The sequence below is a fragment of the Plecotus auritus genome (assembly GCF_963455305.1).
Source record: "Plecotus auritus genome assembly, chromosome: 10".
NCBI lineage: Eukaryota > Metazoa > Chordata > Mammalia > Chiroptera > Vespertilionidae > Plecotus > Plecotus auritus.
The window spans coordinates 57240667-57254641 of NC_137785.1; the positions used below are offsets into that span (position 1 = coordinate 57240667).

The following is a 13975-nucleotide window of genomic DNA, read 5'->3' on the forward strand; positions in this document are numbered from 1 at the left end:
CAGGAAACTAAATACCCTTTTCTCAGTATAACTGAACAAAGATTAATTTATAAATGCTTTATTGAAAAATACACTTATTTTCATATAAAATTACAGTAGCAGTAAGTATATGGAGAGGTTTTATAAATATTTTTGCAGAACACTATTCTAACTGAACAGTGTAATAAGTTCCATATTTCTTTCAGAGCAATATGAAGTTACCTAGTAACTTTGTTTATACTGATTCAATTTACAATTGAATTTTCTCCCTAATATTATTCATTCGACTTAAAAACTGCTGGAACAATACTGATTAATAAAGTTATATATAGTTACTTCAATAGCTGTTAAATAACCTTTTCTAATTTGTATGACTGGTACTATGTACTCAATGAAAACCTAAACTCTTTTTTTAAACTGCCAGGAACATACCCAAAGATATTTTAAAATGTATCACCTTAGTAGACACATGTCTTTTGGATAACTACCTCCTAAAGGAAGAGGCCATAATTTTTCATATTAATTCCCTTAATTCAACTTGATTTAAAAATCTTCACTTAGCCAGCTGATCCCTATTAATGGGGGAGGGGGACTGGAAAATTTAAAATATGTACCCCAAAGGTGGCTATTGGGGCTTTAACAGTTCTACAAATGTACAAAAGCATCAACGAGGATGTTGAGTGTTTAGCCTAGCAGTTTTGTAATAAAGTTCACATTGTAGAAAGTGCCATCACAATATACAGCAAAACCTAGGTTACGAAGTCATGCTTTTTACAGCCCAAAAGTGCCACTTCTTACATAACTCACGCACACCACACACCAAACACGCAAGCACCTGCCACACTGCACCACGCCTACGGGAGGGAAGGCCACGCACAGGGACCGGGAGGTGCGGGCCATCTGAGTCTGGGCCCTCTCCCTCGTGTTTCTAAAATGCAAAGTTCTCCCAACTCCTACCAAGTGTTTGTCCTGGGACAGAGTACCTAGTTTCTGTTGCTTTTCATGAGCGCCAGAGCAGACCACAAACAGGAAGGGACTGACACAGCCAGCCCTCTGCTGGACGGGCCAGCACAGACCGCACACGTTTCGGCATGCTTTGTTCTCTACAATACCTGTAAAAGCTTTGCCAAAGAGTTAACAGATCCCAAACTGGAGTCTAAGCAGCCTTGATGGCAAGCACTGAGTGGTAGGAGAAAAGGCAGATGGGATGAGTAAAAATAAGGATATTGGAAAGATTAAGGAAGAGAGCCCCATAATCTAGCATGCATTAGATGATGCTGTTAAACAGTTTGTGAAAGGAGTTTCAATACAACAGACTAACCTCAGTGGGAACCTCGGTCATTAGCTACATCTTGGAGACGGCGTAATAGGGCGGTATGATTTTCTGGGCAAATCCTTTTGGCAGGTGATTCACTTCCATCTTCCAGAAGAATCCCTCTCTTTTTGGTTGGAGTTTCTCCTGTCCGTATCATACTGTTAATTTCTCTTAGTCTCTAGAGCGAGGGAAAACAGAGAACAACTTGAAAACCCGAATACACTTGATGCGCTGTTAAGGCAAAGAACCTCAAGTAAGCGGTTTACTCTGAAGAGTGAACATCTCCATGGAGAAAAGAACTACTGAGCTACCCAGCCTCCCATGTCACCTCTCGGCTGGCTGAGCCGATGACTGGGCGGAGGAGAAGGGTTCACAAGCTCCGCAGGTGGAAAGGAAAAATGTAAGCTGACAAATCTGGGATTGCTTTCTACGGTACTTACAGAACATGACATTGCTAATGCCTTACTTAACTCCATACATCCTACATACAAGCCATTCTTCTTCTTTAAAAATAGCATGATTTTGCACAATATTGTGCCGATTTTTTTTTTTTAAGTCTAGCAGCCATTTTCAACTGGAATTTCACAAGTAAGCCTTAATGCTCTAAAGCAGTGGTCGGCAAACTCATTAGTCAACAGAGCCAAATATCAACAGTATGACGATTGAAATTTCTTTGGAGAGCCAAATTTTTTAAACTTCTAATGCCACTTCTTCAAAATAGACTCGCCCAGGCCGTGGTATTTTGTGGGAGAGCCACACTCAAGGGGCCAGAGAACCGCATGTGGCTCGCGAGCTGCGGTTTGCCGACCACTGCCTTAGAGCATCCTCTGTAAGTAATTTTGTATGATCTGGAATGTCCTAGTTACTTATTATCTATCCTTGGAAGATTGAGAAAAGTGCGGCAAATTCTCTGCGAGGAACGTCTCCTGAGAAAACACTGCGTGGTGCTGGAGACAGATCTGTTCTCGGTGCCTTCAGCGTGATGTTCCTCCAAAGCCCCGAAAGTCCGTTTATCACCCCCTTTTCTGGTCGTGTTTGGTTAAAGGGTTTTTCATGTGCTGCTTCCTTGCCCTTGTTTCCCGCTGGAAAGCCTATGAGCATCTATGTCACATGCACTTCCTAGGAAACGGGCTTAGACCTTCCGTGTCCGTCTGTATGGATCACCCTCACCGCATGCAGTACCCTCAGTATGTCTGTGGCGTGGTTTAATCCCCTTGACATGTTCCTCCTCCCCGGTGTTCAGTGCTGTAAGCAATGCTACCATGCTGATGGTTCAACAGGCTGTACCAACAGCCTGCAACTGCCCTGACCAGTGTCACTCATGACCAGTCCTCTTACTCGATGTCACTTGGTAATATTCTTCCTTGATCTCAGTTCTCACCTAGTAAGTCATGATGACAAGTATTTCTCCAACCAACAGTCTAACACTGCTTTCTTTTATTGGAGAAACTCCCAATTCTGTGCTACAGTTTTTTTGTGACACCTCCCCAGGTGGTGATCATGTACAAGCAGGATTGCAAGTCACAACTCTGGATGCTTAACCTAAAATGCACCCTGGTAAGTGTACAGTTCTACACGTTTGACAAATACATAGTCATGAAATCACCACGGTAAAGATATAAAGCAGTTCCTTCACTCCAGGAAATTCCCTCGTCGTCCCAGCTACCCCGCCCCAAGGCAGTCACTGATGGTCACTGTCCCTGAGTTTGTGCGTTTCCAGTGTCCTAGACCTGGAATCACACAGGAAGTGGCCTGGTCAGTCTAGTGACGTGCACTTAAGCATTAAAGCCCTTGAGGTGCATTTTCGTTGCTAAGCGTTCAGTGCTTTTTATTGCAAAGGAGTCCTCTGCTGGGTCTACCCAGGCTTGTTTATCCGTTAACCAGCTGGAGGACCCTGGGTGTTCTCCTTTCTGGCAAACAGGAATCAAGTCATAACGTTCATGAGCATGTTTTGGCATGAACCTAAGTTTTCATTCCACTTGGGTAATACCTAGGAGTGAGATTACTGGTTAGATGGTAAAGGTATATTTAACTCTACGTTTCAGGTATAACGGCTCTGCTACACCATTCTGTAGTCTGACCAGCAATATAAGCTTCAATCGCTCTACAACATTGCCAGCGTTTGTCATTATCTAAGATTTTAGCCATTTTCATAGGCAGATAATAGATGAAGTGTTAAAATCTTTTGCCCATTTTTAAATTTGGTTTTCCTTTTGAGTTTTGATAATCCTTTACATACTGTAGCTACAAATCCCTTATCAGCTATGAGATCTGTAAAATTTTCTTCCAGTCTGTGGCTTTTCTAAATTTTGATCATGTGTCACTCTTATAGATTGTGCTATTGATGCTGTATCTAAACCCATGTTCACAAAGATTTGCCTCTGTGGTTTAAGTTTCATAGTTTAGGTCTGTGGTTCATTTTGAGTTAATGTTTTGTATATGGTACAGAGTCTGGGTGCCCTTTACTATTTAGTATATAGGTATCCAACTGTTTCACACCAACTGTTGAAAAGGCTCTCCTTTCTCCACTGAATTGCTTTGCACCTTTGTTGAAAATTAGTTGGCCATATACAGGGTGGGGCAAAAGAGGTTTACAGTTGGTCATATGGAAAATAATACAATAAATAATCATCAACTGCATGCTCACAACTGTAAACCTACATTTGCCCCACTTGTATGTGTGGTCTATTTCTGGATTCTGTTCTATTGATCTGTTACTCTGTACTTTCACCAGTACCACACTATCTTGATTACTGTGGTTTTACAGTAAGCCTTGAAGTCAGACAGTGTGTTTCACTTTTCTAAAATTGTTTTCATTATTCTAGATCCTTTGCATTTTCATATAAATTTTGGAACCAGTTTGTTAACTTATATAAATAATTCTGCCAGGATTTTGACAGGAATTGGGTTGAATTTATAGATCAAGTGGGAGAAAACAGACCTTGATTTTTCCAATTCCTGGGCATGGTATATATCCATTTTCTCAATCTTGAACTTCTCTCACCAAGATTCTGTAGTTTTCAGGATACAAATCTTGCACATCTTTTGTCAGACTTAGTTATGTTAATTTTTTAATGCTGTGTATAGTATTTAAAATTCTTTTACTTGTACTTACTCGCTGGTATATATAAATATATTTGATTTTTGTATATTAATTATGGAACTTTTCTAATCTCACTAGTTCCTGTAACTTTTTGTAGATTATGATTTTTCTGTGTAGAAAACTATGTTGTGAATGGGGACCATTTTCTTCCTTTTCTATCGTGTGTGTCTTCTCTGTCTTGCCTTATTGTATCTGACAGGACCCATAGTTACAATGTTGAACAGGAGTGGTAAGAGCAGATATCCTTGCCTTCTTCCTGATCTTAGAGGGAATGCATCCAGTCTTTCACCATTAAGTATGAGGTTAGCTGTAGACTTTATATATTCTTTATCTGGTTGAGGAAAGCCCCTGAGAGTTTTATCATGAATGAGTGTTGGATAGGGCTACTAAAACTACTTCTCTTTTACTGTATTGGAAGTTTGTCTTTCAGGGAATTAGTTCATTTCATCTGTATTATCACATTTATTGGCACAAAGTTGTTTTTTATCCTTCCCGCTTAGACTATACAGAGATGTATCTTTTATCTTTTCAAAAAAACAAACCAAAACCTTTAACTTTTAATGGCCTTCATTTTCTCTACTTTCAGTTGTTTATTTCATTGATTCCTGCTCTTTCTCAAGTTGCTTAGTCACTAACTTGAGACCGTTTTTCTTTCTAGATAGGTATTTAGAACTATAGTTTTTCCTCTTAGCACTGCTTTTGCTGCATTTCACAAATTTTGATATGTTGATTCAGAAATACACAATTTAGTTTCCAAAAATTTGGAGATTTTCCAGAGAAAATACATTATCTGAATCCTTTACAATTTATTAAGACTTGTTTTGTGGTCCAGAATGTGTTCTTTCTTGGTAAATGTCCCATGTATACTTGGTGCCGCTGGAATGTTGTTCTATCAACACCAGTTAGTCAACAACGTTAACAAATCCTGAATATCCTTACTGATTTTCTCTACTTTTTCTTTTTTTCTATTTAGGATTGTATATCCTATCATTAGGAAATGACCTTCTTATCACTGATAATATTCTTTGCTCTTGGGATATTAATATAGCAATCCAAGCTTTCTTTTTATTAGTGTTAACAGAGGATAATTTTTTCTATCCTTTTACTTAAAAAAACAGCTTTATAGGGATAGAACTCATATACCCTCCACTGAGTGGCCAGATTTTTATGATCTCTGAACACATAATAATCTGGCCCCTCAGTGTGTGTGTGTGTGTTAGAGGCCCGGTGCATGAATTCGTGCATGGGTGGTGTCAGGCTGGAGACATGGGTGGTTGGCCGGCCTGCCTGCTGGTCGAACTCCTGGACGAGGGGACAATTTGCATATCAGCCTTTTATTATATAGGATATATAATTCACCTATTTGAAGGGTACAATCCATGGCTTTCAGGATGTTTCTGGAGCTGTGCGATCCTCCCTCTGTCGTCAGCTCAGAAAGAAACTCTGCCTTCCACTTCCCCAGCAGTCAGCACTCACTAATGTGCTTCTGCTTCTGCGAGTCTGCGCTTTGGAGATTCCATATAAAGGGGATCATACAGGTGTATCCTCTTAAAGGGGATCATACAGGTGTATCCTCTTGGGACTGGTTTCTTCCCTGAGCTGGATGTCCAAGGTCCACCATGTTGTAGCCTGTGTCAGTACTTTTTTATTGGAGTAACGTTCCATCGTATGGATCTACATTTTATTTATGTTAGTGGGAGTTTGGGGTTATAATCATTCAAACTAGCTGCGTCTTTAAATTTAGAGTGTCACATATAAGCAATAAATAGTTGGGTCTTGCTTTTTCACCCAGTGTTACAATTTTTGCCTTTTAATTGGTATTCTTAAGACCATTTACATTTAATTGCTATTTTTCCATATGTCCTTCCCTTTTTTGGGGCCTTCTTTTAAAATAAGTATTCTGATTCTTTTTCTCCCCCATTTAATTCTTAAGTTCCAAATGGATTAATGTGGTTATAGTGATAAGATGAAAATCTAATAGAGGAAATGTCAGTGTCATTTCATCCAACTCCAATTGTTTTTTGGGGCTATTGCCATTGTTGTTCCCAGCTCTCACAATGGTACTGTGAATATTATTGGCATTAAACCTACGAAATGGAGGAAATTATAAATCTTTTTCGTATTTGGTCTTCCTATTCCGAAACATTAGTATAATTCCAATTTTTTAAAATCTCTAATTCAGGATAAATAATTTGATACATTTATTCCCAAGCTATGTGTTACTTTGTTGCTATTTATGGAAGTTTTTCAATTATATTTTCGAACATTTTATTTCCCCAATTTTTTATTTTTAAAGATTTCAATTTTACAGAGAAGTTGGAGAATAGTACACTGAGTACCCATTATCAATCAACACTTACCTCATCTGTTCTCTCTCTAATCTCTTAAGAGTTGAACCAGCTGAAAGTAAGTTACACTGGAACAGGGCACCTCTGACTACCTCAAGCATATTCTGCTACATAATCCAGTATTCCCATAAAAACCAAAGAAATTTAACAGAAACCTTAAAGGTAAATATCAACATTCAAGTCCACATTAAGTTTTCCCACTTGTCCCAAAAATGTGCTTTACAGCCGCATTTTCCTATGCAGGACCCACTGCGTGTGGTTGTCATGTCTGTTTAGTTTTCTTCACTCTGTAACAGGACCCTCCCACACTACCATTTCTCATCCTATTTACATTTTTAAGAGTGCAGTCTTAAAAAATACGAACGTCACATCAGCCCTTTAGGACCCAGCTGCACTCCTCACCCAGCGTGACCCCAGTGGCTGCTGCTTCCTGAGCACCTTTCCTCGCACACTCAGCAGCCTGCTGACTTTCACCACTAGGCCTGACGCAAGCTTCCCGCCCCGCCCCCGCCCCAGACTGAGGCCGATGCGGCTCACAAATGCATGCTAAGTGACCAGCACACTGCACTGTGCAGAATGTCCATTCTCCCCTAGACAAAGACAGCTCAGGGGACAGAGACACTGCCTGTCACAGAAACAGGTGCTCCGTCATCCGTTTAGAGACACCAATTTTCTTTCCCTAAAAAATTTGGAATTTAAAAATTTTACAGATGGAATAAAAAAAGACAAAAATCCCAGATTTACAGTAGAATGTTAAAAACGCACAAACAAGAAAAGGAAAGAATGAAAATAAATCCAAGTCCCCAACTCTGAAATTCACCCCCCAAACCCCTGGTTTTTGCTCCACTGGGACCTAACTGTTCACTTTTCCCTGGAAGCTTCCATCCATCGTTTCTAGACTCCTAAGCATATTGTGGGTAGGAAAAGCCGAGAGATGCCAGGCTCACCTTTGAAGGACTGTTGCTGAAGTAGTAGAAAATCTTTTCTCGAGGAGAAAGCACGATTTCGTGTTTATGCGGGGAAATGTAGACGGGATGGTTCTGAGACAGCTGCACGCGGCGAGGGGAGCCTGCTCTTACAAATGGATAGGGGGACAGCGGAGGGGCGTCCGTCTGTTAAAAAAAGAGCATTTCTAAGCCAAGCGAAATTTCTCACCAGGTCTTTTTTGAAAGGGGTTATTTTTGTTATAAGAGTGAAAAGACAATAAACCACTAGCTTTAGGAATGACACCAACTACTAACCCTAAAGAAAACCATACAAACAGCAAACATGTGAGGGCTTGCTTGTGCCAGTCCGTTTTAAGCACTTGCAGTGCATTATGTTGTTCAGTCCCACATGACCTCAGCAGCTAGGGTCACTCATGCCCGTTTCATCGAGGAAGAGACAAGAGGCCTGGGGAAAGCTAACCAACTAGCAAGGCTGCCACGGCGGCTAGTTCTGGACGCCGGAGCCCGTGCGTGCCGGGTGGCTGTGCTCCGCAGGGAACCCATTTCCTTCTCGTTTAACGCGGCACTGACCTGTACGAGCCACACTTTTCTGTTAGACTCCCCCCTTTGACTCAACAAGAGCATTATTAACAAAACCAGTTTACATATGGAACTGCTCAGACAGAAGGGATTCCTCACCCCTCAAAAGTGAAAACAGCCGAAACCGGTTTGGCTCAGTGGATAGAGCGTCAGCCTGCGGACTGAGGGGTCCCGGGTTCGATTCCGGTCAAGGGCATGTACCTTGGTTGCGGGCACATCCCCAGTGGGGGGTGTGCAGGAGGCAGCTGATCGATGTTTCTCTCTCATCGATGTTTCTGACTCTCTAACCCTCTCCCTTCCTCTCTGTAAAATATCAATAAAATATATTTTTTAAAAAAGTGAAAACGAACTATGAAATAATCACCGTCAAACTTACTATGCTGGCCTGTGAGTACTTCAGGGCAAATGTTTTAATTTGTTTGACGTAGACGCTGTTGTAGAACTGGATGAGGTCTCCCCTCTCCTCCTCCTCCAGGTCACTGTTGGCACCCGTGAGGCGGGTAGGTGTAGGAGGGGCGCTGCTGGGCTGTGGGACAGGCAACGTGCTGCTGGACCTCATGACCGGGCTGGAGTCTCTACTGGCTGTGGCAGGTAGAGAGAGGGTTACACAGAGAGACTGCCTTCATCCTCCTGAATTTTCTTTCTAAAAACAGCTACCTGCTATACTTGTATAACGGCAGGTAGAGAGAGGGTTACACAGAGACTGCCTTCATCCTACTGAATTTTCTTTCTAAAAACAGCCAGCTACCTGCTATACTTGTATAATGGCAGGTAGAGAGAGGGGTTACACAGAGAGACTGCCTTCATCCTCCTGAATTTTCTTTCTAAAAACAGCTACCTGCTATACTTGTATAATGGCGGGTAGAGAGAGGGTTACACAGAGAGACTGCCTTCATCCTCCTGAATTTTCTTTCTAAAAACAGCTACCTGCTATACTTGTATAATGGCGGGTAGAGAGAGGGTTACACAGAGACTGCCTTCATCCTACTGAATTTTCTTTCTAAAAACAGCCAGCTACCTGCTATACTTGTATAATGGCAGGTAGAGAGAGTGGTTACACAGAGAGACTGCCTTCATCCTCCTGAATTTTCTTTCTAAAAACAGCTACCTGCTATACTTGTATAATGGCGGGTAGAGAGAGGGTTACACAGAGAAACTGCCTTCATCCTACTGAATTTTCTTTCTAAAAACAGCCAGCTACCTGCTATACTTGTATAACGGCAGGTAGAGAGAGGGTTACACAGAGACTGCCTTCATCCTACTGAATTTTCTTTCTAAAAACAGCTACCTGCTATACTTGTATAATGGCGGGTAAGAGAGGGTTACACAGAGACTGCCTTCATCCTACTGAATTTTCTTTCTAAAAACAGCCAGCTACCTGCTATACTTGTATAATGGCAGCAAATGGGCATTAATTCTTCTTACCAGGGAGCAAAGTGCAGGAAGACATTAAGTATTAACGTTCCCCCAGGCCAGAAATGTGGAAAGGCACAATGAGAAGGTGTCACTGGTAAGTTTCCCCAAGCCTCCAGAACCTGCCCCTGCATTAGTGGTGCAAACAATTAGGGAGGGTATTTCCACAGCACGGTTTCAGCCGGCATGCCAGACTTCCCTGAGACGCAGGCCAGCAAATTCCTGCCTGATCCCCCGGAGAAAAATGTTTTGCACAATGTGCCTCAAAACTGTGGGATAAAGGACAAACAACGTTGCCACTAAATTTAGAATCATTTCTTGTTCCAACAAATCCTTTCCCAGTAAGACAGTTTCATAGTTTCCTTAGAAGTAATTTCATTTAGTAATCTTCAATCTTCTGGGCCTAAAATTAATTTTATTTTGTACGTGTTCACAGAGATCCCACTTACTTCCGTCTTTGTTTAGTTCTGTTGGAGAATTCTGATGGCTTCTGCTTTCACTGCTGCCAGAATTTCTTCTTTTCCTTTTCCCTTTTATCAAAACACTTCTGTACACCTTTAGGGAGACCATGAGAAGGGGACAAAAAGATGATTTATGGAATACAGCCAAGATTACACGACCTTGACATGTTATTTAATTCCCATAATCCTATGAAATAACAGTTCTCCTCCTCGGGGGAAGTTAATCAATGGAGCCAAGGTCATATGTCCATGAAACAGATCCAGGGTGGACACCCGGGCCTGCTGCTTGAAATTCCAAGTACAGCCTACAACGCGACAGAGCAGTAACAGGACCCACCAGAAAGCCAAGTCATTCTAAGCCAAACAGAGATGTCACACACGCCTGCCTGTTTACGATAGATGAATAATATTAAAGGTAAAACAAGTCTTAAAACTTCATTAGGTGTTGTCTTGGTTAAATGTTCCATGTTTCCTACATCAGACGGAAAGGTGGCACAGAAACCAAACAACTCCCTACCTGACATCTTTGCTGTGATTAGCTAAATTAAGACATCTGTTATTTCATATCACCTTCTGGAGAAAAGAGAACTTAAACTAAAGACTTCCTTTAAAGTCAAGTCTGGGCAAAAGGCTACAGAAGCAGCTCTGGGTGACTGTTTGTGTTTCTCAAAGACGTGAAGCTTTGTCGTCAGCCCTAAGAGGAGTAAGTTACCTGGCTCCGGGCCTGTGGCTGAGTCCTGTAACAACGCATAATGTTCTGGAAGGACTTGTCCTCTTTTGTGACCTGGAAAAGAATAAGAGTATTTCGTGAGAGCGATATACTTCCAGCAACATACTGTGAGCACTCTACACTTGCTCCAGTGAAACTGGTGAAAATTATATTAAAATTAGTCACTTAAAATCTGGACATGGTCCTAAGGCACACAACAAATGAAGAAATATCTATGAAAGAAAATTTAAAATTCAGCAACAATAGAGGTGGTAAATGGTACCTAAACCAAGACCTGGCATAACATTTCACGAGAGGGAAAAAAACAGCATTTCACTTACTACAGAACCCCAGTAAAATGACAGACAACTTCTACTCAGAAACTATGCAGGCAGAGGCAGTCAAACAACATATTAAAAGTGCTCAAAGTAAAAAAAATCTAAAGAATCCAGTACCCAACAGTTATCTTTCAAAAATTAAAATGAAATGAATATATAATCACACGTCCTGGCCAGTGTGCTCAGCGGTTAGAGCGCCACCCTGCACACGGAAGGGTGTGGGTTCGATATCCAGCCCCAGTCAGGGTGAGTATGGGAGACAACCAATTGATGTGTGGGAGTCTCTCTCTATATCCCTTCCTCTCTCAAAAAATCAATGGGAAAAATCCTCAGGTGAAGATAAAGAAACATTTTTTTCTGAGAGTAGGGAAGTATCATCTTTTTCCTTTTATAATCCAAAGTACTCACTTTTGCCATCACATAAATGGCACACATTAACAGCTGGTCCAGATGTCTGTCCATCATAAGTTCAGGACACTGAATTATGGAGAATTCAAAGCAGGTCCAGATTTTTTTCCTTAGTTCATCTGAAATATCCAGCTTAGCACAAAGATCCCGAAGGCGGACACCTGCTAAGTGGTAAACCTGGTAGATAAAAAAAAAACACATCTCAAAACCTGTTTATCTAACACATTCCCCAAACTCATGACCAGTCAGAGGACATGAAAAGTTACCTTTCTAAAGAACAGCGATAAAGAGCTGGTCTTCCTGGGCCTGCTGCTGCTGCTGCTGGGTAAGGGGGGGCCTTGCTTCTGCTGGCCACCTGGGGAGAGCTGCTGAATGGCCACCTGACCTGGGACTTGCAAGGTGGTTCCTGGCACCTGTTGAGAGCTCAAATTCCCAGCCAGGGCCTGGGCACTGAGGGGCTGCATGGAGCCCGTCACGGCTTGTGCCTGCCCCCCAACGTTGACTTGGACCGGGAAGAAGGTTATCCCTCCATTTTCATTGGCAATACCTATGGTTTGTTACAAAGACAAAAGCACAAAGGAAATGCTGATAATACAAGGTTCCAGGCAGGGTTTCCAATCCCTCCCCCTCCTTACCCCCTGCCCTCTAAATGCTTGTCTCGTCATCATTCCAGCCAAATCTCAGGTAACTTTCCAATGAAAGCCACAAAGAACTCGGTATCCAACTCGGCCTGCCTTACCTTGTACAGGAATGGTCACCGTTTGTCCATTGTTGGCTGTGACAGTAGCTGTTGCCATGGGGACCAAAGTCTGTCCAGGAACTGGTGTGACAGGAACTGCCTCCCCAGGCACATTCTGCACGGGGACAGCACTGACCAGGGGCTGTGGGGGCACGCGCCCTGGTGCCCCTCTGTCAGAGGGGCTGTCGCTCTCGACAAAGAGCCGTCTTCGGGTGGAGCTGGCGGTTGGGGAGCTGTACCTATCATACAATGTGGTTGGAGAGGTGATGCCTAGGGCCAAAAAAAATCAAACCACTTCACTCAGGGAGAAGGAGAGGACCCAGCCAAGCTGTTATTAGTGCGAAAAACTAATTTCAAAGCCAACAACAATTACAGGAGCCACATCATAGTCATAATTCAACTGAACGCTATTATGAGCAAAATTTAAAGAAAGGTTTTTCTCCATTTGTCTCTCAGGACTCCCTTCTTCACTCCACCTTCTGCTGAATCAAACTAGGCTCTGCCCTCCGCTACTTCAGGGCCTCGATGAGTGAGAGGCAATTTAAGGAATTATTCTATTTTTCCACGATATTTTTAACCATATTCAATTTCTACCTAACGCTCATGTAAAATGTGATTTTATCATTAACCCACCATTTGATAAGGAGACTTGATGGATTTGATATTCCCATGGTACCATCTGGGAGCATTTTTACCCCAGTTTTATGAATCCTCAACTTTGTCCAAATATAGAAAATTACTAAAACTCAATAATGTCCTTTAGAAAGAATGGAATGCATGTTTTTTATTCAATTAAGCTTAATTTTTTAAAGCAACTTTATTGAGAGATAATTCTCAACATTTCACCAATTTAAAACTGTGTAATTCAATGGTTTTTGGTATTCAAAATTTTTTTTTTTTTAGCTTTTAAAAAAAAATATTTATTGATATCAGAGAGGAGGGGAGAGGGAGAGAGAGAGATAGAAACATCAATGATGACATTCATTGATCGGCTGCCTCCTACACGCCCCCTTACTGGGGATCGAGCCTGCAACCCGGGCATGTGCCCTTGACCAGAATCAAACCCGGGCCCCTTCAGTCTGCAGGCTGACACTTTATCCACTGAGCCAAACCAGCCAGGGCTGGTATTCAATTTTTAAAAATTGTGGTAAAATACAGTGTGTCCCCCCAAAAAATGTCTACACAGGTTAAATAGTTACAAAGGCAGTGTTTACTAAAATACAGTTCATTTTCAAAATGTAATAGAATCAGCTATTACACATTTTTGGGGGACATCCTGTATATGCCCTATGAACTTCACTTGCAGGTTTAGATGGAAGTCAAATCCCCAGATGTTAGACCCCATCTCTGTGCCTTAGTATGTTTAAACTTACTTCTTCCAAGTCCTCCAGTATCAGCGCGAACTTCACTCACTCTTCGGGGAGTCAAAGGGGAGCCAGCCATACAAATTTCATCTGCTCTTTCCAGGTTCTGAGGTGGCATGACCTATACAGAATGTTTGCACAGAATGCCATTATTCAAATAGCATTATTAAAAATACAATCATCATCTAAGGTAAAATTAAACTGTCTTGGCTCATCCATTATTCCATCTATCAGCTGTCTTTTCCATTGGCAGGCTTAAACATTTCAAAACC

The 13975-nt window shown here is 41.7% G+C and overlaps 1 protein-coding gene across 2 annotated transcripts in view; it reads right to left on the reverse strand.

Moving 5' to 3' along the window:
* The window catches only part of RBL2 (RB transcriptional corepressor like 2), a 56567-nt gene that overhangs the window by 18384 nt on the left and 24208 nt on the right, over positions 1–13975 (reverse strand). The window contains exons 14-23 of one of the 2 annotated variants that reach the window (XM_080643929.1): positions 13713–13824; positions 12340–12609; positions 11867–12147; positions 11601–11777; positions 10858–10929; positions 10134–10239; positions 8648–8853; positions 7693–7857; positions 1301–1472; positions 29–1158 (exon numbers count right to left, since the gene is read on the reverse strand). In XM_080643929.1, the coding sequence (XP_080500055.1) occupies positions 1302–1472; positions 7693–7857; positions 8648–8853; positions 10134–10239; positions 10858–10929; positions 11601–11777; positions 11867–12147; positions 12340–12609; positions 13713–13824 (1560 nt within the window). In that variant the 3' untranslated portion in view covers positions 29–1158; position 1301. Of the gene's footprint in view, positions 1–28; positions 1159–1300; positions 1473–7692; positions 7858–8647; positions 8854–10133; positions 10240–10857; positions 10930–11600; positions 11778–11866; positions 12148–12339; positions 12610–13712; positions 13825–13975 lie in introns of those variants that run through there. The other variant, XM_080643930.1, reaches the window with a different exon arrangement.